The following is a 23,032-nucleotide window of genomic DNA, read 5'->3' as shown; positions in this document are numbered from 1 at the left end:
CATTCCCACAAGGCCATGCTGGACGCGCGGCATCCCTTCGTTCGGGACAATGGCTCCGCGGGCATTTCTTTGCGCCAATGTCTCTCAGAGCGAGGTGACCGCGATCAATTTCGGGTCATGAGCAATTTCAAACGCGGTCGTCATTACGGGGGAAAAAAAAATGTTACGCATCTCCAATATCGCGAAAAATTATTTTAACGATCCCCGACGTTAATAGCGCATGGCCTCCGAAACATGGTTGTCTGATGTTTATTCGTTACCGCGAACGAAACCTAACGAAACTTGATTAAATTTCTACCCTCCGTTAATATCGCCGCTCATTGAGCAGCCGAGTATAATGCGGATAACACGCAGGCAAGAAGTTTCCGTCGATTGTATACGTTTCGTAGTTATCGAGGGAACGAACGCGCATAGTGATCACGAATCCAATCCCGGGTTAATGGACTGCGGACGTAAAATCGATAGACTGACGATAAACGTCATTGTCCTTCGAGGAGCGATTCGACGGGATGGCATCGTTGTTCGACGTATCGCGATGCGCCGCGCCACGCTGATTCGGTCCATCTGCTTGTCAGAATGAAGTATCGGACAGCTTTCTCCGTGACCGGGCGAATTGCGCCGGCATCTAAATTCCGCCTGGGATTAGCCGATTGCGAATTGCAATCGTGGGACGTGCTGCTTATTGCATCGTACATCAGCATCAAGTCGCGCGAGCGACTCGGGCTTGATGATTAATCCGGCGATCCGTCATCAGGAGAAATCGGTAACACGTGAAGACGTACATTAACGATTCTTCCTTTTACGACAGGTGCGAATGATTTTCTACATCTTACACGTGTTGCATCGTGCGTGAGTTCATCGAACTTTCTTTCGTCTGTATTGCAAACATACTGTCGAATGTAATATCCAAGTAAGCGTTCTGAATATTTTATGATTTTACGTTTCCACACACACATTTCAAATCTCTAAATATAATTTTATTTCGCGCAGCATTACTAAATATTCAATTCTTCAATGGTAGTTTATTTATTTATTTTTATTTATTCATGTTTATATTTTCTTTGCAATAATCAGAAGGGAAGCTGTATTTCGATACTGAAGCTTCATGATAATTTCTCAGTGATTCGAGCGAACTGTTTAATCCACAGCGGAGAATAGTGTATATTTTGCGAATAACATGTAGCTTTTGCATCGCGAGTCCCATTAATTAGGGGGCACGATTAACGTATTAACGTGATTACTCGGTTCGTTACGCCGCCATATACGCATCGCCGTTCACGTCGCCAAATTTGTTCAACCTATTTCCACGTTCTCGAAACTCAGCGACGTGTATTAGCGAGTTATTACGTATACCGTACGCACGATATCATTTATTCATTTCAGTTATTATAGGACCACTCAGCGCCATTATCGGCAGCGCCCAGAACGGCTCGAGTTACCTAATTTGCATTTTTGTACCTACGTGTTACTAAATTCAGAGGATTCGTCATTACAGTATGTAGATGTAGATTGAAACTATTGAATTTAGATCAGGATTTCTTATCGTTTTTCTTACTTGAACATTAAATAGGTAGATACACAGTTTTAATTTAATTTAACGATGTCATGACTAACGATTATTTTTATTTTAAAATTTTAATAGAGATTTGAAATATGTAGTTCAGGAATGGATCAAAAAATATATACGATTTTTAAAACTAGACTGCAATATTTTCACGATGTTACAATTTCGTGTAATTAATATCGAAAGAAACGAAGCTATATTGCTGTATGTTTAAAATCGGATTAAGTTGCAAGGGATTAACAGATCGTGCGGAAGCGAACCACGGAAAACCCTCGGCGCCCCTAAAACCCCCACGTGAATGCGGTCGACGATCTCGAATCGCGAATGCGGATGCCGGGGGACCGGGTGAAACCTCGCGTCGATATATCGTCCGTACAATGTCCAAGCATCCGTAGGACACCCGATATCGCACTTGCCGTGATTCTCCCGCTTCGTAATTCGAGGCGGACTACGGACGTTCCGTTTCTCTCCTAGACATTACAAATGTGCACTGTGCCCTGTGAGAAGTGTATTGATCAGAAGCGCGCATCAATAAATCATAAGGATTTTGTCTTTATAGTGCAATAGTAATAGCATATAATGTGATGCAAGGTATATACCAACACGCTATAATATAATATAATACTTTTTAAAAGTAATCTTCGAAGAAATCGACCTCAAACTATGTAACTGTAATTTTTTCGAGTTTGCAGAGATATATGAAAGATTGCTATATTTCAATCACTCCTTTATGTAAAACATTGATTACAGCAAAAATCTCCAAACGTATTTATTAATTGCGAATGTCGGTGTTAGCTTCAATTCGAGAAACGTGATATTGTCCATCGAACTTTTCCGCACGTTTTATCAACTTTAATCAGTCGCGCCTGTCAATATTACGCGAGCTCGATCTGTGTAGACGATCGAGAATAAGAGGTCCATTTGTCGAGGGATGCTGTCTCCGGGGAAAGCGATAATCCGCAAGATAATCTAAAGAGAGGGAGAGAGGGAGAAAGAGAGAGTGAGGGAGAGAAACGCCACGCAACCATGATTACCAATGTCGTGTCGAGTTTGTAGTTCGCGCTGTGTGTCGGTGGTTCGAATTACCGGTGTCTGCAAGCATGTCGCGGTAGACATGCGAAGATCGTCGCGTCACTTAGCGAGATCATGCGACGACGACTCCGGCGCAAGTTTCGCCGAGAACGTGCTGGGCCGGCGACGGCGCCGTCGAATGCATGCAAATAACGTTGTTGCACCCCCCCCCCTCCCCTCCCCGACAAAGGAGAATATGATATTCCGCCTGTACCAACTAAGCTCCAACAGAGCACATGTACCGCGCTTTCCCGGGACACGCACGTACATTGTAATTCGAGTTTGGCCAAGGAATTAGCCCGAAGTGCGAAGCAACAATAGAAACTTCTGTATACGCGCGAGTTCATGTATATACAACATAAATGTCGATATATGGAGCGTATCTGAGAGTATGGGCGACTAAGATCACGCCGGAAGTATGCAAGTCAATAGAATGTGCTGGCGATAGATTGTACTGGCTTGGTAATTTCGATATATGTATATATATTAAATTTATAAACATTATATTTTGTATAAGAAATTTTTTCAACGAAGATAGATATCCTTTATAAACATTTATGTTTTATTTAAGAGAAATTCTCAAATTGTTTGGCATATTTAAATTTATCAGATTCATATTTAAGCAGATATAAAAGCAAACGACGCTAAATTTATTATTGTCATCGATCGGCAATAGTAAATTAATAAATGAAATATGGTTAGATAAGATAATAGATCGCAGTATATGAGAAGAGCTATTTACAAGGGACAGCACAGTCACATTTTCGTATTTCTTATGGCGGTCTCAGTGCGGATTACGCCGTTTCGACGTTATCCCGCGCGCCCTTCGGGGTTTTATCGGTCGCTTCGTTTTGTTCTTTCTCGCGTGCGGACCGGTGACTCGCGCCTCGAAGACAAAGTGCCGAGAGAATTTTCCGGGTTAGCCTCGTTCCGGAAAAAGGGCTAGCGAAACGACACTGGTGCGGGCGAACGATGTGCGGTACCGGGCCGATAAATATATATCAGGATTAAATTCGGCTTTTTTTCCCCGTGGAAATACCAGAAATCGCACCATGTCGATCCGGACCTCGTCCACATTGGCGAACATCTAATTAGATACTATCGAGATTTTGTCCGAAATTTTTATCTTGAGAGATGAAGTGTCTATTTTTACGAAATATCACGATATTCTACTAATACTACGTAAATTCGATAATGTTGAAAGAATGCATCTTGGATGGCAAAATTATGTACATATAAACATATAAAAAACTATGTATGAGCTTTGAATTCTTAAGAAATAAAGAAGTTGCATTTTTTTAATGCACTTGTGAATTTATAAAATGTGAACATCAAACACGCTATTGAATCGCTGATCCTAAATTGATTTTTCGTCGATGGTTTAGCCCGATTGACAAGCGAAACGTGCAGTCCGCATCTTACTATGCTTTATCCGCTTTTCGAGAATCAGTCTCCCTCGATTTAATGCACTCTCTGAGCTATAGACACCCCAGCAAGTTACTTTCGTGACCAATTCTCTGCCTTTCTCTCTCTCTCTCTCTCCCCCTTTCCTCTCTTTCTTTCTCTTTCTCTCTCAAGAGAGTGGCTTCCTGACAGAAATCCGAAGATTTCCACGGCATCGATTTCAATCAATCCTGTTGCCGCCTCGCTTCGTCTCTCTTTCCCCTTCTCGCAAAGTTTCCCATTTACGTCTTGAGAAATTGCCGTTTCCCGGGCATTCATTTGCACTGGGCGAATTTACTCTCTCGTTGGTACTTATCGCAGATACGACTCTGATATACGATTAACGCTATAAAATTAACAATAGCATTCCTTTAACGAAACACCTTGTAGAGATCTTTGTTAATTGATACGCGATATTAATATGGATCTTTGCTGTCTCAGATTTGTAACGTTCATTCGAAGTTACTTTCGCATGTATAATTAAAAATCAGCTTGTTGAATATTCTCCTAAAATTTTGACTACTTCAAATTGTTATTCAAATGAAACTGTACATACTATAATGTGTATATTTACTGCATATTTATAAACAGTGAGTATTATACACTGTATACTTTTTATTTACGTACTACAATGTATCATATTTGTAATAAACTGCAGGGTATGTATTTTTAAATCCGAGAATAATTTGAGAGCGAGATAATAAGAGCAATTTCCCGAAAACAAAAATAATGTTCCCCAGGATTTTTTTCCATTGTTGCAGCGCAATTTTTCTGCGAAACCAGCAAAACACGTCCTGTTAATCGAAAAAGCACATCACGGAACAATTAAGCGCGGCACGCAGTGTACCTACTGCATCCCACTTGTTATCCATGAAATTCGCACTTCGCTCGGTCGAGTTTAATGATCTATTAAAACCGTAGCAATCGAGCTTCGCCGGGACTTCCGTCGCGATACGTATACTATCGGGCATCAACCCTTTGATTCGAAATAAAAACTGGGACAAGAAACTCATTGCTTGCGCTACTGACTCGGATTCACGGTACAAGTATATGTGTCGCTAAAGTTTCATGGATACGTCATCGTAAATTGAGTCGCATAAATTTGATAAAAATCCGATCTCTGATATAGACAAAAGTCTGACGACGACAGATTTTAGCGTCTGAAAAAAAAATTGACAGTAACACGCTAGACTTTCCGGGGTTTATCTCTTACTTTTCATGAGGCTTCACAAGATAATAGACATAAATTGTCAGCCTAACTCGCAGGCTGTCATGCGACGCCTTCACATGCTCGCTTTCTGCATACGAGGCACACTCGATGGTGCCTCGTAAATTAAAGGACACAATGGCCGACGTGGAAACGTCGTAGCCCCTCTTCAAACTGGAAACCTGAGGATAAAACGTGAGGATGATCGAGAGGATAGCCAGCGAGAGATGGTGGAAAACAAAGAAAGATAGATCGGCATCTGTAAGATATTTCTCTACGCGCGCGATAAATTGAAAATATTGTCCGCGGCGTTAACGCTTAAAGAAATTATTTTGAACATATTTAATATATTATGACATATTTTATTGTTTAATAATATAAAACATGATAATAAAATAATATGAAAGGTAATATTACAACGAATAATAATATAAAATAATATAAAATGATAATAAAATATATACATTCCACATACAAATAAAATATAATAATATAACATATATTAAGTATAAATTGAAATAATTTAACTTAAAACGAAATACTATTTTTAACACTATTAATGTAATAAATAATTGTTATTATGTTAGATAGTCAATACGCACGCTTAATATTAATACTTAAAAATCTGCATTCGCTTCTTATTCCCATTTGAATCCACAGTAGGATGCTCGCGGGGAAAGAGCGGTGATTGGAGTACAGGTAAGAGGCTTAAACAAGGGAGGCTCGTTAGAAACAAGTGGCGTCGATTAAAAACGCCGACCCCGCTCTCGCCGTGATACATCGGCAAATACGCGAAGGTGCTTTTCTTCAAGCTGCATTTTCTTTTCTTCCCCCGTTCTTTGTTTCTTATGTTCCTTTTTACTTTCTTTTTCTTATCCGTGCAGCGTTGTCTTCCACTATAATACTCAGATTTTAGGTGAAAAGACTTTTTTGTCATGAAGCGATTGTTTTCTCTTCATGAAGCGGTTTATATTCAAGGAAGTCTAAAATAATGGCAGAAGAGTAATAAAATTTAGATTATTAAATCGAGGCGAGAGTTTATATCCGGAAGAAACAGTGCGGGAAAATGTGAGAGACTTTTATTAACGGATTATTCTTATTAACGAAATTTAATTCCAAGAATTGCAGGGAAATATTATTTTTTCTTATAATATTGACTAGAAAAAAGTTTTATTCGCATAAGAATTGATTCGTTTTGATTTTTTTTTAACTTAATTAAACCTAGAGACACTGAATAAGAGACACTGTGATTTTATGGCTTTTGCAGCTATAAAGACGCCGTGCGCCAACTCACCCTGAGCGGCTAGCACACCACCGGCCGGTGCCTTCCCCCCGTTGCCTAGTAATATCTCGCAATATCACACAGAGTTATTCGCGTGCGGCGAAGCGGAATACACGCGCGGGCGTCTACTTTTCCCCCCGGTGCGTTTTGCATAATTCGAGTGGAGAAATGGAATCCGCGGCATGCCAGAAAAGCGCGCGATATATAGAACGTTCTGTTTAAGACTAACGATACGTCCGTCAGAGTCATAACAACGTAATATATAATAACATTTAAAGCGGGCGTACACGTTGCGCGAGATTGCCTGGCATCTCGCGTTTGGCCCTTGGAGAACGGTACAAGGCACGGTAGACCCTCCCCTACGCGATAAGCGATTCGCACCACAATGCCGTAATATTAGATCTTTGCAGAATTTGATCTGTATTAACCTTGTTCTGCTAAATGTACTAATTTTCTCTTTATGAGAGAAAATACGCGAGAGAGAGAGCGAGACAGAGAGAGACAGAGAGAGAGAGAGAGAAATCGCTTGAAAAATTTAGACTTTTCTGATCCATAGATGCTTCTAAACCTATAATCTATAAATACTTCCAAAAGTACAATATTCTTTCAATGTAAATTTCTAAAATTACAATAGAATAGCCACTTGATCGTGAATTTAGAAATTTGCGAATAGAATTTGCGATTGGAATAGTTATACGCGGCATGAAAATGAATCACGATATCAATTCTTATTTATGGTTACTCGAGACGATTGTTATTATCGTCCAGATTTTCCTCTCGATCGCTCCAAGTGAAATAACGAGCTGCAGCGAGCTGCAAACCTTCAGAGACCAGCGATTCCGTTCGCGGTTTCTCGAATGTTACACCGACATAAATTCCGACCTATACCCGCCGGCAGTAAATCCATCCTTGGGGATCGATCAGCGATGCAATCGCAATAAAACGTTATTGTTGCGGACCGAGAGGACAGATGGAGAACGTACCGCCGCGTCCCCCGCTGAAAACGCGGACTTGCTCTATATTTTACTATTCATTTTCTTAAGAAGAACCCCCGGCGAAATAAACATTTTTCAACGTTGACAGAGCCAAATTCCGTAAAGCTCCGCTCAAGGAGGAAAAAGGAGAGCAACGCTTTTTTAATTAAAGGTATGGAAGCGCACTTCCCCACGGTCGTATACGAAATTATGCAGAATACCGGTGGGACGGGTGGGAGGAGGGGAGGAGGGGGGAACAAAGAAACCCAATAATTCGATACGATGAAAAACGCGCGTTCCCCAAGTGCGAGCAATCAGCATGAAAGCTTATTGTCGTCCTCGTTCTCCCGGTCGCGAAGACAATAGAGAATCCCACGATTACGGGACTTAGGCGGCACACGGTAAATTCACACAGGATCGTATCGTCACGAGCCATTACGTTATTATTACAACGCCGCGCGGCAGTTTGTCCGTATTACCTTAATGGCAGCGCGGCAGTCGTATCTCTTCCCCCTTCGGAACTCTATGCTCCATATGGTGAAACGCGAAAAGGTTCCGGGGGTATCTTACGCGGTAAATGCAAGAGTTACGTCACCGAGTGTTGCAACACATGTCCACGTACGTCTTCGAACGAGACACAGGGGAGCGAGGCAAACTTCAAATCGATTATTCTAACTTCGGAGATTATTAGAACAGTCGTCTTCCGTTCATTTCAATTCATTAAAATGACGAACTTTCAATCTGTTCAACAAGAAAAGACGTCTCCAATCTGTCCGATTACATTGCGAAATTAGATTATTCAAAGTCGATTTTTTCCCTGACGAGGAAGTTACAAGGTAACTTTGACGTCAATATTAGATATCTCAGTCATGGGCGATTTTAAATATACTAATAAGTAATCTGCAAATCATAATTCTATCGGACAATCCTGTCGTTTAATTTCTCTCTGGACTTTCCAAATTTAACAAAACTTTTTCGAAACTACTTTTACAAAACTTTTACAAAACTAAGGCCCATTTTCACAATGTATGATTATACCTATAAAGGTTAAAAATTACCAAGAAGTTTATTGTTTAACGATGTTTGATTAGGACTCAACCGTCAAGTTAACTTGATGCCAACTCAACTGACGTACACGTAACCTTTAGTTTATTTAATTATAAGCTTATTAAAAAGTATGTTTTAATTAACTTTCCAAGTTTTAATTAACTTTTTCATTAACTATATATTATGAAAATGGGCCTGATATCGATTGATGTCCAATCAATCGATCAGCAAGTCGCAGAGAGAAGGACTGCTGGATCTGGACCACCCGGTAGATATCCCGCGCGCGGAACACACGTCTCGTCGTGCGAAGATACGAAGATACAGGGGTACAGCGCGCTTTTATCTCTCGCGGCGCACGCGATATCGAGGGTGGTCCAGGAACAGCGCACGAAAAGCTCGCTCCCGCCTGTAAGCGTCTCGGGGGAGGAAACGGCTGCGTGCATTGCGCGCCCCCTCCTCGCGCGCGCGGTATGCACCGCGTCCTGCGACCTACATCAACAACGGGCGTGAGTACAGCGAGAGCGAGGATACATTATTACTGCCATCGGAAAGCGAAGCTCTCTCCGATGCGATGGTAGTGCGACGGCCGGAGGGTGTTTCAGGGTCGGTTGCCATGGCGATACGCTGGGACCGCTGCCACGGGGGTGCAGCCTGGAATATCCACCCTCCTGCCTCTTTTCCGCGATTCCCTCTTCTCCCTCCTTCCCTCCCTCGACCATCTCTTCCCTCCCTCTCGTCCTCTCTCTCTCTTTCTCTCTCTCTCTACGTTTCTCCCTCCTCCTCCTCCTCCACCGTTGCCACCGCTCTCACCGTTTGCGTTTTTCTCCCCCGCCTCCTCCCCCCGTATACATACGTATTCACTCGGCCGCTCTCCCTGCTATCCCCCCCCTCCCCGACCATCCTCCTCATCGCCCTCCTCGCCGGCCCTTTCGCCTCTTTTGTTCCCAGGCTGACTCCCTTTCAGCAGAGGCAACGGTGGCTGGCTTTGGCCTCTCTTCTTTTCCCTCCTTCCCCGACATCTAATCGCGCATCGTCCACCACACGATTTTATTTCGTCACGGCGAGTTTAATCCCGGTACTGCGCTACATCGCGTTATATACTTCGCTCTTCTGCGGTAGTGTTGCGCGATAACGATCGATAATGCGTAATAACGGCCCGCGAAAACGTGACTATCAGAGTCGACGAAATTTCGCGAAAGCCCGTCGCGACCAATCACACGATTCGCGGAGCTTGGACAAGCGACTTCGTTAGTAATTGCTCTTCAGCCATTGTAATATCCAAACTGTCTGTGTGTTGCTCGCGTTATCGATATCGATAGATAAGTACATATTTTAAAATTATTTTGTAGTAAATATTATTTAAAAATGTAAAATTAAATTACGGGAAAAATGTAGACATCTAACATATAATAAATGGCTAATTATTCGGTTGAAAAACATTTCATTATAACGTATTTAATAATTCGCACGCATATATACGCGTATGCGAGTTATATATTTAACTTAATATTACAAATTTACAAAATGTATTTAGTTAGTATATATTTAATTAATTTATTTAAAACTCTCGTTGCCGCTCTCTGGTCGCTGATCGAAGATCACGGATTCTATTTTTCCGACCTAACGCTGATCAGCGACCGATCAGCGTTATGGAATATTGATATTCCCGTCATTATATAATACATATATATATATAATTGCGTGTCCACGCGCCGAAGGGAGATAAAGGAAAATCCCGTTCATAATGAGCGTGCCGGAATCCCGGACGTGCTTGTTAAAAAGCAATTACTCTCGTCGTATCAAGAGCGGTTCGCTCGTGGAGAACTACTTTGCTTGAAAATCGCTCGCTTTGCGTCCTCACTTTGCTAATTTGAATCACTCATTGCCGCTCGGCCGGCTCTCAAAGGTCGCGGGAAACGCGTTTGTCGCGTGCGATTCGCGTTTATTTCCGAATCGCGTAAATTTCCCGTGGATGAGAGAAGAAGGAAGGCGGGGTGGGCGGGGAGGGCTGAGAGGAAAGGAACAAGAGGTGAAGAAAAATAAGAAGAATGTAAGTGGAAGAAAAGGTGAAGAAGAAAGCGACACGGCGCGCCGCGGGAAGAAAACGTCGCCGGAGATATACGACGACGGCGACGTTGCCGCGGGTAAATTGTAATCGCGCCGCTTCTTCCGAGGGCACACGCATGACTGCAACCGTATCGTGCATCCGTGACAAAGTGCCCCTCCGATACTCGCGTGTGCACATATGTGCACGCTCGCGAAAGGATGTGCACTCGCGGGATAATTTTATTCGCCGCCGAGGAGCGCCTTTTAATAGCGACGCCATACAATATATTTGGGTCTTTATCCCGTCCTCCGGTATATATCGCTCGTATTTACGGATAATTCCATAAGCGCGAGCGCGCTTTTAATAGCGATTCATTCAATCTCGCGCGCGGTGGAGAGATTTCTCGTGGAAAGATATATTTTCCCTGGGATCCCTCGCTGTTTTTCCCGTCGGATCTCTCCGGGCAATTTCGCCGGGTCCGCTAATTAACTTTTAACAGGAACAAATAGATAACGCGCAGTCGGGTTATAAGCTAAGCGACCTCGTTTTTCCCCGGGAAACGCATGAAGAATTATTTTTCTATGTCCAAGAGAATTGAGGGAAGAATACATAAATAAATATTAACTCTTTCCTCATTTTATACACGAATAACACATACTGTAACTTTATCAATTTTTTAAAATAAATTTTTGAAGTCTACGATTCATATTTTAAACATAAATTAATAATGAAATTTAAAAATTCATTTTTTTGCCAATTTATTACGATAACCTTTTGAAAAAAGGAAATTACTATCCCCAATCTCTCTCTCTCTCTCTCTCTCTCTCTCTCTCTCTCTCTCTCTCTTCTCCTTTATAGAATATGCATAATTTATTGGACAAACCAGAGAGGGACAACGTTAAGTAGCTTTCGCGAGCGAAGTAACGATCACAGAGAATGCTACTGTCCGCAAACAGTCGTTAATTACTGTTGTTCGAATGCCAGACAATGCGAGGGAGTACGATTGTACTTTCGCCCATTGCCCACGAAATGTACATTGATCATCCGCGGAACGGGTGAGGTGAGGCGATTAATCAGAGCGCGATAGACGTCGCGAGGATACCTCCTCGGTAAAGTCGATGCCGCAGCCATCGCCGCTAACGAAACACGTGTCAACGCGCGTTAAGTCGCAAACCCCAGAGAACCAGTGCGACACGCTCGTTAATCACCAGCACGTCGAGCGTGATGGATTAAAATCAACGGCGCATCCCTGCGTGCCACTTTCTTTCTTTGCTAATCATTTCTCCCCTTTCGATCTGAACTTTTCCCAAAGGTTCTTCAAGTTTTTGCGGACATGAGTTACGCCAACATTACAGAGCTGATAGATAAAGCTGGAATTTTTTTGTGTTTACCCTTTGGAAAAATATTTAAAAAGATTTTCATAGTAAGTAGCTGTTTTACTGTTTTGAGAAAGAGTGTTGTTAATTGCAAAATTTAATGAAAAAAATCGAGTTCAATCTAAAAATATGTAAAGATAAAATTTTATGTCAAACGTCAAAGATATATTTAAGTACAATATATAACCTTTACATAATTTTCATACAGCTATTTAATATTTCATTTTAGACGTGTAATATTGCTCCTATCAAGTTTGTTAATTACAATTTTAAAGGAAAAGAGTTATTTCACAAGCAGTTTCAATAATAATGCTCTTATTCAGCAACTTTCTAAGAAATTTCACTCTCTCTTTATAAATTATCAATCGACCCTAATATTTTCTTCTCTGTGATCACAGAGATGCCGCCTACGTTTACCATTTAGTCCGCATTAAGGTATCGAAGGGCGCGGTAAAAATAACTGTGGCATTATCGTCAATGACATATTGACGAGGAAAAGTACACGGCGTGGGTGCCCGGTGGTCTATAATTATTATTAGTTCAACGAGATTATTATTAGAATTACATTGTTTTTACGCTTACAATAACGTGATGAGTGAGAGTAGCGGCGAGTCAGTGAATCAATTATTGAGGTATGGATAATATTTGTGTTGGTCGAAGTAACACTTAATCCGTGTTATTTCAGCTCTCGTAATCTCAGATATTTCATAAACGACGTAGATAAATCACGCATTATCGAAGCTGTTTTCTTTAAAGTGCTTTTAAATCTTTTTAAAGAAAATGGCAAATTAGCAATATAATAAACGCGATCGTATCCCCATTGTCGAAAACTATTGCGAGTGTAATGCTGCAAAATGTAACTACAAGGCGATATCTCAGGAATCCACTTATACTTCGTCTTCGAAATACTGCAAGAATGGCATTCGGAATTTGGGAAGAATATCTTGGCGGAATGGGAACTTTATGCCGCGCGCTCATATTTCTGGCTCCGGGATAACTCTTAGACTTGCTCGTGCCCGAGCATCCGCGTAATGTCTAAGATTGATGCGTAAGATATACCGGGGAGGAGAAAGCATATTTCGAGGGAACGAACGAGCGGGAAAATAGGAAATCCGTCCGAGAAGCCCTGCACGCGGCGCAAAGAGCCCGGCGCCGCGCGGCGCGCTTCCGTTATCAGACAATTGAAATTTCCGACGAGAGATAAGCATCGCGATGACTCGTTTCCCGTAATCGACCGACGATCGACAGACAGCTGCATCGAAATTCCGTCCTTCAGACTATATCTTGGCATTATTTCCTCCCCGGCAGGAAATAAGAAACCCGATTTTATCCACGCTGTTCAATGGGAGGGGAACTCTTTGCATCGAAGAATTTGCGGCAAAAATGACAGGAAGACGCGGAGGTTGTTGAGGAGGTAAGATGACACGAGAGCGCGCGAGCCGACTTCGGGTCGAGTAATAAATGACCGCGATGAATAATAACTCGGTTATTGAAAGAAAATTCCGGCCGATACGAGCCGGAGTTTCCCAACTCGCGGCATTAGCCTAGTTCTCGGATAAGGCCCTTCCTCCGTTTCTTCTATCCGCAGAGAGGAGGCTCACCTCCGCTGCTTTTCCCCATCCGACCACTTGCTATGCTTTCTTTATTCCGCGGAGCCACGTCCGCGTAACGGCTATTCAGATATCGAATCGATTTATTTCCCAGGGGGCTTTCGGAAACTTCGGCCATCTCTGCGGTGAACTTGGAATAGCTATCTCCCACCCCGTTCTCTCTTTTTCCCATTCCTCGCTTTCGCGGTGCACTTTGGGATTCCCGAGACCCTGGACTTACCATAGAGCGTGAAATGTTCATTGGGTCACATTCGTTTCGCGAAACTTTTATCGCCACGTTTTGTCTAAATCTTCTAAATCGACCATTAAGGGAAACACTCGAGATAAATTGCAATTTACGTCCTCAGCCCGACAGAATTGAAAATTTATATATTTGAGTATCTGATGATTTTTTTTTCATAAATTAAAAACGCGTATATTTCTTGTATTTAAAATTATTTCATAAATGATTATAATTTGATATATTTCATAAATAAATAATAATTGTAATTTTTATTGTTATTAAACTTTTGTAAAAACAATATTAATAATAACAATATTATGTATTCTATAGTTAACAATTAACATTATGTTAATTTGTGGGGAAAATTCATTTTGGAAACAATCGAATGCTTTAAAAGCGTCTCCTTAGTCAGGAAATTCGATGTAATCGGGCGATAGTAGACGGTTTAATTATACGGATAAATGGATAGATGGATGGAGAGTTAGTTTCATTAGATAGATAAATGGATATGTGGGTAGATTTATACCTAGTTAGGTCAATTATCGAAGAGATTCCGATATAATGCTATCAGGACGATTGCTTCTTTACAAATGTGATTAAAATCACGTCCAATTAAGAAAAGCGAACGGAAAAGTCGATAATAGAAAGACCGTTAATAGAAAGACCAAGCGATTGAATGAACGGTATCATTTTCATGAAAGTTGTATTTTCTTCTTACATATGTTAATGCGATGTAAAGAATGGTCCAAGTAAAAAATAATATAGCAAAAAATTTAATTGTGTATTTTTTGCAGACTAATAGTTTTCGTTGTAAAGTAATTTTATGTAAAAAGCTTAAAAAGTTCACTGTTAGAATATTTTTGAGATATCGCAATGTAAAAAATGATTAGTACTTTTCATTCTATTGAATAAGATATTTAAAACAAGAGTTACTGATTTTTTTTAAGCTGTATCAATTGCATTCTCTCGAAGTTACTGTTTGTTAAAGAAAAACGAAACTTGATAACTATACTTATCTACATTTTCTCATATACATATATAGAATACATAATACGAATAGGTTACTAGGACGTGCACATTAAGTCTTCGCCAGAAACTACTCGGGAGAATAGTTTAAGTGCCTTTCTAGAGAAAGCTCATCAAGACGCTCGTCAAATAATTAATGCTCTCCTCGAAGAGAGACGGAGCACTTTAAGATTCACTTCGATGCGTCTTCAAAGAACCCTCGCGACTACTCGCCAATATTCGCAAAAGAATTTTCGCGATGTTAATTATCGAATCTTAATTCTCGAGACGCAATAAACGTATTAAGCTATACCTGTGTGGTGTGTTTTGTCACAAACTAATTATCGTTAAAGAAATATATGTATATTACCAAAATTATATATACATATTATTGGAAAAACTTTAAAATAACTTTAATTAAAGTTACTCAATTAAATTAAAGTAATTTAATTAAAGTTAAATAAGAAATTAAATGAAAGGATTAAAAAAATATCTTTTAATAACACATTTTCGTATATTTTCGAGATTTACGATTTTTTTTTTCAAACAAATTCAACATCAAGTCTTTTAAGGGATGTAATCGAGATACGCAGCTAAGCAGATCGAATTTTCTCTACCGCGAGATAAAACGGCGATGGCAAATTGTCTAACCTTATTCGGATATCCGTTGTATCTGAGCAGCTTCTTACAACACTTGCCGCGGTTCTCGTAGTAGAACATCTGCACCATATCCGCGCGATCGGTCGCGCCGCTGACGGTGAACGGCGCCCTGGACGACGACGTCGATTGTTGCTGCTGTTGCTGTTGCTGCTGGGCCGGTGATTGCCGACGCCCTAGTGGCACGCACGGGCACCACCCCGAGACCATCACACCGATCGGGCCCGTCGCCGGCCCGATTCGCCCGATCCAACGCTTCGAATCCCTCTGCGCTTCCTCGTTTTTCTTCGAAGATCACTTCGCCCCGTTGAAGACAAGTCTCTTCATTGTGTCCTTCCGCCGCCAACTTTCTTCGCTTTCCTCGCAAATCTAACAATTCTCAGTGGCGAAGCTGCGACGACGTGACTTCGTTAGCGCATGCTGAAGCTTTTACAAGAGGGGCAAATCTGAAGCGATGACTCCGATAGTTGTCACGTGGCGCGAATTTTGGCAACGAATCTTGTACTATTTGTCGGTGCGTTTTGGCAGCGAACACCCTAGAGATCTGGAAAAAAAACGAAGGTGATTAGAGATAACTGTGATATACGTATGTATATGAATGGATTTATTCTTCTTAACTATATGTTTTCTTATTCTCCATAGTCTCCAAAGCGCCAACATATATTTTTATCTTATTTTGAAGCACAAAAAGTGTAACGAACTGCAGGTAAACAGAAGAGAAGTATTAATCGTCAGCCATGAATCTTGAGGATTAAACGGACTTTGTGTTTGCGCTATATGCGCCGTTTTCCATAAGAAAGAAACTAACATTTATGCTTCTTCGAAATTGGAAGTAACTGCAGCCTTTCACTACGAACGAACGAATGAACGCGTTCGTGAAATACAGCGTCGCTTAATTCTGAGATGGGTCAATTAAATCCGAACTCTCTCGCGGATTATCGGGGAACGAAATTGTGAAACGTGGCGGACGTCAAGGAGGGAAAGAGCGAATCCCGTCAGAATATCTGCGTGAAGCTGCCGTTGCGGCTCCGCCGCGAATGTCGGTTCGTGCTTTTCAGCCCTTCGAAGAAATCTGTCCGATTAAATCCGAGTGTATGTCGCCTCGAATTACGGCCGGATCCATTACCGCGCCAAAAAAGCGTGCTCTCCGTAAATCAACGGCCGTTAGATTTGCCGTTCGATCTCGTGACTTAAACTAACGACTGCTACAAAAAGCGCGGCAGTTTGATAAATTGGCGGATAGATGGATAGGCGCCGTAGATGGATGAATTTCCTCCCGCCATAGATTCCCTAAGGACGACCTGAGATAAATAGATATAATTTATTTAGATGTTGAGGCGGGCCCCGGTAAGATACGAGGAAAGGAAACTGGGACGAGATACTTAAGATTGGTGATAGGATGGATAACAGCCACATTAATTAAATGAATTTTATAGTTGCAATAGTTGCAAACAATTGTATTTTGAATTGCAACTAATTTCTTTCTTTTACAGAAGTAATTCTGAAAAATAATTACAATAAAAATAGTGATAATAACGTCATTAATTTTAATTAAATATAATGCACCTAAAAATTCTTTTTGTTAGTTATATACTTAAAGATTAATCCATAAATTATAAGGGAATAATTACTATTGGTAGGAAAGTCTTCTAATTAAAGCAATTTTTTTAATACAGTGTGTTGCATATGTTGCATATGTAATAATGCAAATTATTCGATTACGTCGCAGAGCCATATATCCGAGAATTTGTCAGTGGAGAGACGCGTACGTTTTATTTCCTGACAAAACACAAAACGAACGCAACGCAAACTAAAGTAGGCGATAGAGCTAGATGTAGGGGGAGGGGTTGGTGAAGCCGTAAAGATGAGAAAAACAACATAGGAATTTGCAATTCATGAGAAACGTCGTCGTCTGCGTCGTCGTCGGCGTCGTCGTCGTCGTCGGCCGTGCGTTAGTCACAGAATGCGCGACCTAATTTAAGAATGGAAAATTTGCGCCGTGTCTCTCTCCCTTACGCTTGGGTAATAAACGCGTCGCATACTGTGCAAACATCGACTTACAGAAAATAGTGAGAAGAATTTCCACCTTCCATTTCCTCCAACAAAAGATCGACAATAGTTCCATCAAAGAATTCGCCTTTTTCATTTTACATGAAATCTTGATCGAAAAAATGTGAAAACTGTTTTCTTAACTTTATTTAATAATAAGAACAAATATTTAATATGTAGATGAATGAAATGAGATAGATAAACGTGGAGTTGGTATTTAAGCTTGGGAAATATAAAATGTCTTAGGATTCAAAGATAAGAATGAGTGAAATATAAAAAAAAAATTCATTAGGAGAGAATGTGCTCGGCGAAGGAAGATCTAGCGAGGAAAAATACGGCGAATGTCCCTGAATTACCCCGCGAAGTATTATGCAGTCGCATTAGTCCGAAAGATTAATTGGTCCACGATTTATACGTACTTCCGGCGAAGGGGGTGCGAAGACGCCCCTTTCGCGTTCTCCAAGACAAAGCCGAACGCACTTCGCGCAGACTCACTCGGGCTTTACCGCAGTTTCCTCGAATTTTGAATCTAATTCCTCGTCCGACCTCGTAATACGGGTCACCGAGAGGTGCCGAGAGGACGCGCGATAAGTTTGCTTTACGGTTGCACCAGATGACGTTGACTCGAGTCCCCTCCGTTTAATAAAGCGCGGGCCGAGTGAGTAGCCCCGAGATCTGCCTCTCGCAGGGCGCGAAGACTTTCGGGTCACCCGGTACGGCGTCGTAAAGAGGTGTAATCGGTCAAACGTGCGGGATTAAGCGGAACGAAGCGGGCTTAAACGTGAAAATTAACATTTTCCGGTTACGTCAATATCAATTGACATTAATTACAATTAGTTTCGTTCACTCCTCGTTTCATTTTCCTATCATCTATTGTATTATCTGAGAAAAAAAGATAATTTCAAAATTAGAAATAGCCTGTCGTACACTGCGATATCTTCGACAGACTCGTTACATGCAGTATCAACGAGACGACCAAAGGATTGGTGAGTTTTTCGAATCCAGGAGAGAGAGAGAGAGAGAGAGAGAGAGGCGTTGAATCGTTAACCAGTATCGGTCGGGGATATGGGAAACTCCAGGTGATAAACATTTTACGGTTCCCGGTGGATGAAGCGGAAGCGAGCTTCTGTATTCATGGAAATCTGCGGATCTCGCGCGTCATAAGGTTTAAATAAATCCATTAAATAAACGTTTATCGTTAAAAAAACGCACAATATATGCACTCCCGCGGGAAAACTTTTCGTAAAATCAAGCGAGTTACATCAAGGGAGTTCATGAAGAATGAAATTCGACGGATGTATACGAGTGCGTTTCTTTGTAACTTTTGACTTCGCGTCTCCCTCTCTCCTCTCTCTTTTTCTCTCTCTCCGGGCCCATTCGTCCGTTGATGTAACAATTTTTCACCGTGACATTCCCGGCTTAGAGCTATCCCTCGAGAGTTTAACCTGCTCTCGTTTCGTTCCTGCCCGAGTGGTCATAGATTACTCACTAAAGCATAGTGTAATCCCGAGTTCTCGTTATTCTGACGTAATGCGCTATGCAAAATACGGCGAATCGTGTATAGCGGGACATGAGCGATGGGTTACTTTGAGATCTTAATATATCTTTGCAACAGTCACGTATTTCTGATTGCAAGGTAACGATGATACCACTGAGAATTAATCGCTACTACGTCACTATGACTATTTTTACGAGTTGTGCGAAAAAAAGAAGACTCAAGTGAGACAACATTTATTACGCCAAACTTGATAATTACGTACCTATACTCATTTCTCTTTTAGCGTTTCTCAAGTTTTTCGTTTTTCGAAATGTCTATTCTAGTCTACAGATACAATCTAGCCTAATGCGAGTTTTCTCTTTCGACGGTACTTACTTTCATATTTATTCGAGCATTTAAGGAGTTAATATCGGTCGCGCTACCACGGACGGAGCGCACTGTTCTATCGTGAACTAGTTCGATTGAATAAGTTCAGAGCAATTCCTTGTCGCTGTCGTTGCCGTCACTGTGAATTTTCCCTGCGATCCGCAACTTTTCGGGGCCGGCCGACTAGTTCGGGCGCGGATTTCTGCACGAACGAGCTAAATCGACTCGACCGATCTCGCCGGAATTGCTTCGTTCGGAGTCTCGCGGAACCGCTAGTAAAATCAACGACGACAGCATCGATTTTTCGATGGCAGGTCGGAGAGAGTTTAATTAAATCACGGCGTGGAACTTGCGGACGCGAGAGGTGAACGTCGAAGGAACGTAAAATCCGTAAAAACGTAGATTAGGTTCAGTATCGACACGCGACGCATTTCGTAGAAATCGATCACTGACGCGATTCTCGCAGAAAAAGTCCGTAGGATTCATTATTATCGAATAACAAACGTTCTGCCATTCAGTATTCAATTTGATAGTGGTATATTAAAGTGTTAAGTAATGAAAGACACAAACGTTTAAAGTACATAAAATAACTAGTAAAAATATAATACACATGAAATAGTAAAAATACATTTCCAATAAGATGAAAACGTAACAAATTAAAATGAGCAAAAAAATATTTATAGAGAAATGTTAAGTTAAAAAAAATGTGTCCTTGTAAATGTGCTGGAATTGGTATATTACAGTAGAGGTTCAATTCAATCTTGAAAAGTGAAAAATGCAATAATGGAATTGGAATACTGAAATCGCGGACGTAAACATTGAAAATGACAAAGTATCGCGATTTTTAATCGCTTGACAGCTCAATAAATTGCAACTAACGAGAGCAAATTCTGGGTTCTCCATATTTAATTCCGGAATTATAGTGGCGGTGACACGTCGCGCGAGAAATAAAAGCGCGAAAAAACGGAGCGAGTTATGACATTCGCGCGTCGCATGAGCTCTCGCGGAAAAGTTCGCCGGAATATTTCGCAAGTGTTGGCTCGTTGTTACAAGCGTGCTTTTTCCGCGCACGTTTATACGGTATAGAAAGTGCGCTCGTTAAATCCCGCTGGTCGTTGCCTCGGACGGGGACGCGCGCGCGCGCGCGTTCTCTTTTGTAAGTTCGACGAGTAGTTTTATAACAAGTGCCGTGTCGTCGTGAGTGCAGTCACGTGCGCGCAAGCTCGTTTCCGGACTTTATGAAACTCCCGCGATAATTATCGCGGCAAATAAACAGTCGCGATAGTCGGCATGTCTGACGTACGGAGGTTAGTGTAAACTCGCGGGGGGACGATCGCACATCACGCACATATGCGATGCGTAACACTCGCGTCCCAGGGCGACGAGCGAGCGCGAGCACGTGCGCGTGGAAAGCGCTCCGAGAATTTCAACGATCAGCCCTGCGCAGGCCTTCTCGGAACGGAAAAGAAAACGAAAGAGCCGGAGAAGTGTAAATAAGTACTTCCGAAATAGGAATTTCAAAAGTGGATCAACGGCAATTCTGACTTGTGTTCAGCTTCAGTGACGTTTCAGAATTAACGGCATGCTAATCTCTTGGCACACGGTAGTCGATCAACGATGTTAAGTCATCGGTTCGTGCTAATTGAGGGCTGGAACAACCGTCGATCAATTCGCCGGGAAGTTGGACCGCGAAAAAAATTTCGCTCGTCGATATACGCATTTCCGCATGGATAAGGCCGCGAATAATAAAGGCGCTTAACGGAGCCGAACGTATCATATGCACCTGCAACATCCCCGGCCGACAGTTTGATGTATGGGACCGCGGCGATGCGCGCGCGAGCGACACGAGCAAAAAGTCTTTCCGCGCCGTAATCCCTCTTCGTTCCCCGGGAAATCTCATTACGGAAAAGTTTGAGGCAAGGCTCTCCGCGTCGCGTCGCGTCGCGTCGCCTCGTGTCGCGTTGCATCGCGTAGCACGGGTGGATGGAGAATCACCCTCCGTACGTACGGGAGGAGGGGAGGGTGAGGTTGTCTACCGGAGAGTGCATGGGAATAGCGTGCGCGGAAGGAGCGACTGAGAGAGAATATTCTTGTAACCATTGTCGGGCAGATAACTTCCGCGATATCTCTTCAACGGGATGCCGTGGTGAATTTAAACTTGTTGCGGCCCTTAGAACGCACAACGAGGGCTCTCTTCTTATTAAATTTAAAATTCTTGTGTTATAATTTATTCATAAGTATTTTTTTTTTTTCAAGTTAATAAGCGTCTTGTCTTGTAATGTGAGACTTCGTATAATCTTCTACCTATGTCGAAGGTAACTTTTCGCAGTATTTTCGTAACATGATGCATTTAAACTAATTCTTACAGTCCTAAACAATGATATGGCTGAAGTTCTTTTCTCTTTCTCGGAAAAGTTAACATAAATTGAAATTATTTAAATTATGTAGAACTTCATGTGTTTATTTACGAATGACTCATTTATTCAACTCATCATAAAATGAGTAATTACATCATCCCGTTATAAAGTGAATAAAAATAAGAATAAATCAAAACTGTAAGAAAATTAATCTTATCAATTTAATTATTTATAGAAAAGAATGAAACATCTTATAACTATTACTGCAGATATAATTTTCACAGTATCTAAAAAATTATTGAAGATTATTTGCGTTGTACATGAATGATCAAATCAGTAGGATTGTAATCTCCACTGTGAAACAAAATTCTAAAAAAAAAAAAATTTCTTATTAAAATAATTTTTATTTCCAAGAGAATATTCAAAATTATTAATGTTGCATCCAGTTCAGACAATTTAAAGATGTTCTATATGTTTAATTTTATGCATAATATCGTACAATACCGCGCAACAATATCTTTAACCTGAATAATAAAATGAAGCAATGAACCCTGGAAACGTACCTTCGTTGAGCAGATCCTCCGATCGAATCCAAAATCTCGCGAGTGTCTTCCGTTACTCCGACTTGTATCGAAGCTGCTCCGACTTCGAAGGCAGAAAAGCCGACTGGCACGCACACACCGTACGTGTAACTAGGGCCGCCGGATATTACATTCCGAATTTCCGGCGGTCTTAATCTTCCTTCCATGCGCCCGAAACATCCTCTCCTCCATCCTCTCCTCTATCTCAGAAAGGATCGCGAAGCATCTATCGCAGGAATATATAGGAACGAGAAGAACTATCAGTAACTGGCGCGAGTAGCACGACGAGAGACAAAGGGAGAGAGAGAGAGAAAGAGCGACAAAAAAAAAGAGTGAAGAGAGAGAGAGAGACTCTATTATCCGATCCGGTAGGATTGGCCGTTCCTTCAGGACGAGCTTGAGCGTGACAGGGGAAAGGAGGGAAGCCGCGCACACTACACCGGATGGACGTGGGTCGCGTGTTTCAGTCGACGTGCGGACGCGGACTAAAGCTCTCGACGGACGGACGGGCGCTCGTCGTCGCGTCGCGTCGGCTCGCGCGACGGCGAGAAGCGGCGGCGCTTCCTCTTCCCTCGTGGTCGTCGCCCGTACGGCGCAGGGCTGACTGAGGGAGGCCGTGGCGCCGAGCGTCGCGACGCGACGCATCGCGTCGCGCCGCGCGCCGCCGGCGAGCCG

General features: G+C 41.9%; 1 protein-coding gene across 1 annotated transcript in view; it reads right to left on the bottom strand.

Moving 5' to 3' along the window:
* The window catches only part of LOC105461443, a 36,676-nt gene extending 13,849 nt beyond the window's left edge, over positions 1-22,827 (bottom strand). Inside the window, exons 1-2 of the mRNA XM_011707941.1 lie at positions 22,340-22,827; positions 15,501-16,050 (exon numbers count right to left, since the gene is read on the bottom strand). Of these exons, the coding sequence (XP_011706243.1) occupies positions 15,501-15,716 (216 nt within the window). The 5' untranslated portion in view covers positions 15,717-16,050; positions 22,340-22,827. The remainder of the gene's footprint in view (positions 1-15,500; positions 16,051-22,339) is intronic.
* Positions 22,828-23,032: the final 205 nt, after the last annotated feature.

Source organism: Wasmannia auropunctata, unplaced genomic scaffold (genome assembly GCF_000956235.1).
Source record: "Wasmannia auropunctata unplaced genomic scaffold, wasmannia.A_1.0 LD288237.1, whole genome shotgun sequence".
Lineage (NCBI taxonomy): Eukaryota > Metazoa > Arthropoda > Insecta > Hymenoptera > Formicidae > Wasmannia > Wasmannia auropunctata.
The sequence above is the reverse complement of the archived record's forward strand: the minus strand, read 5'-3'. Positions and strand labels throughout refer to the sequence as shown.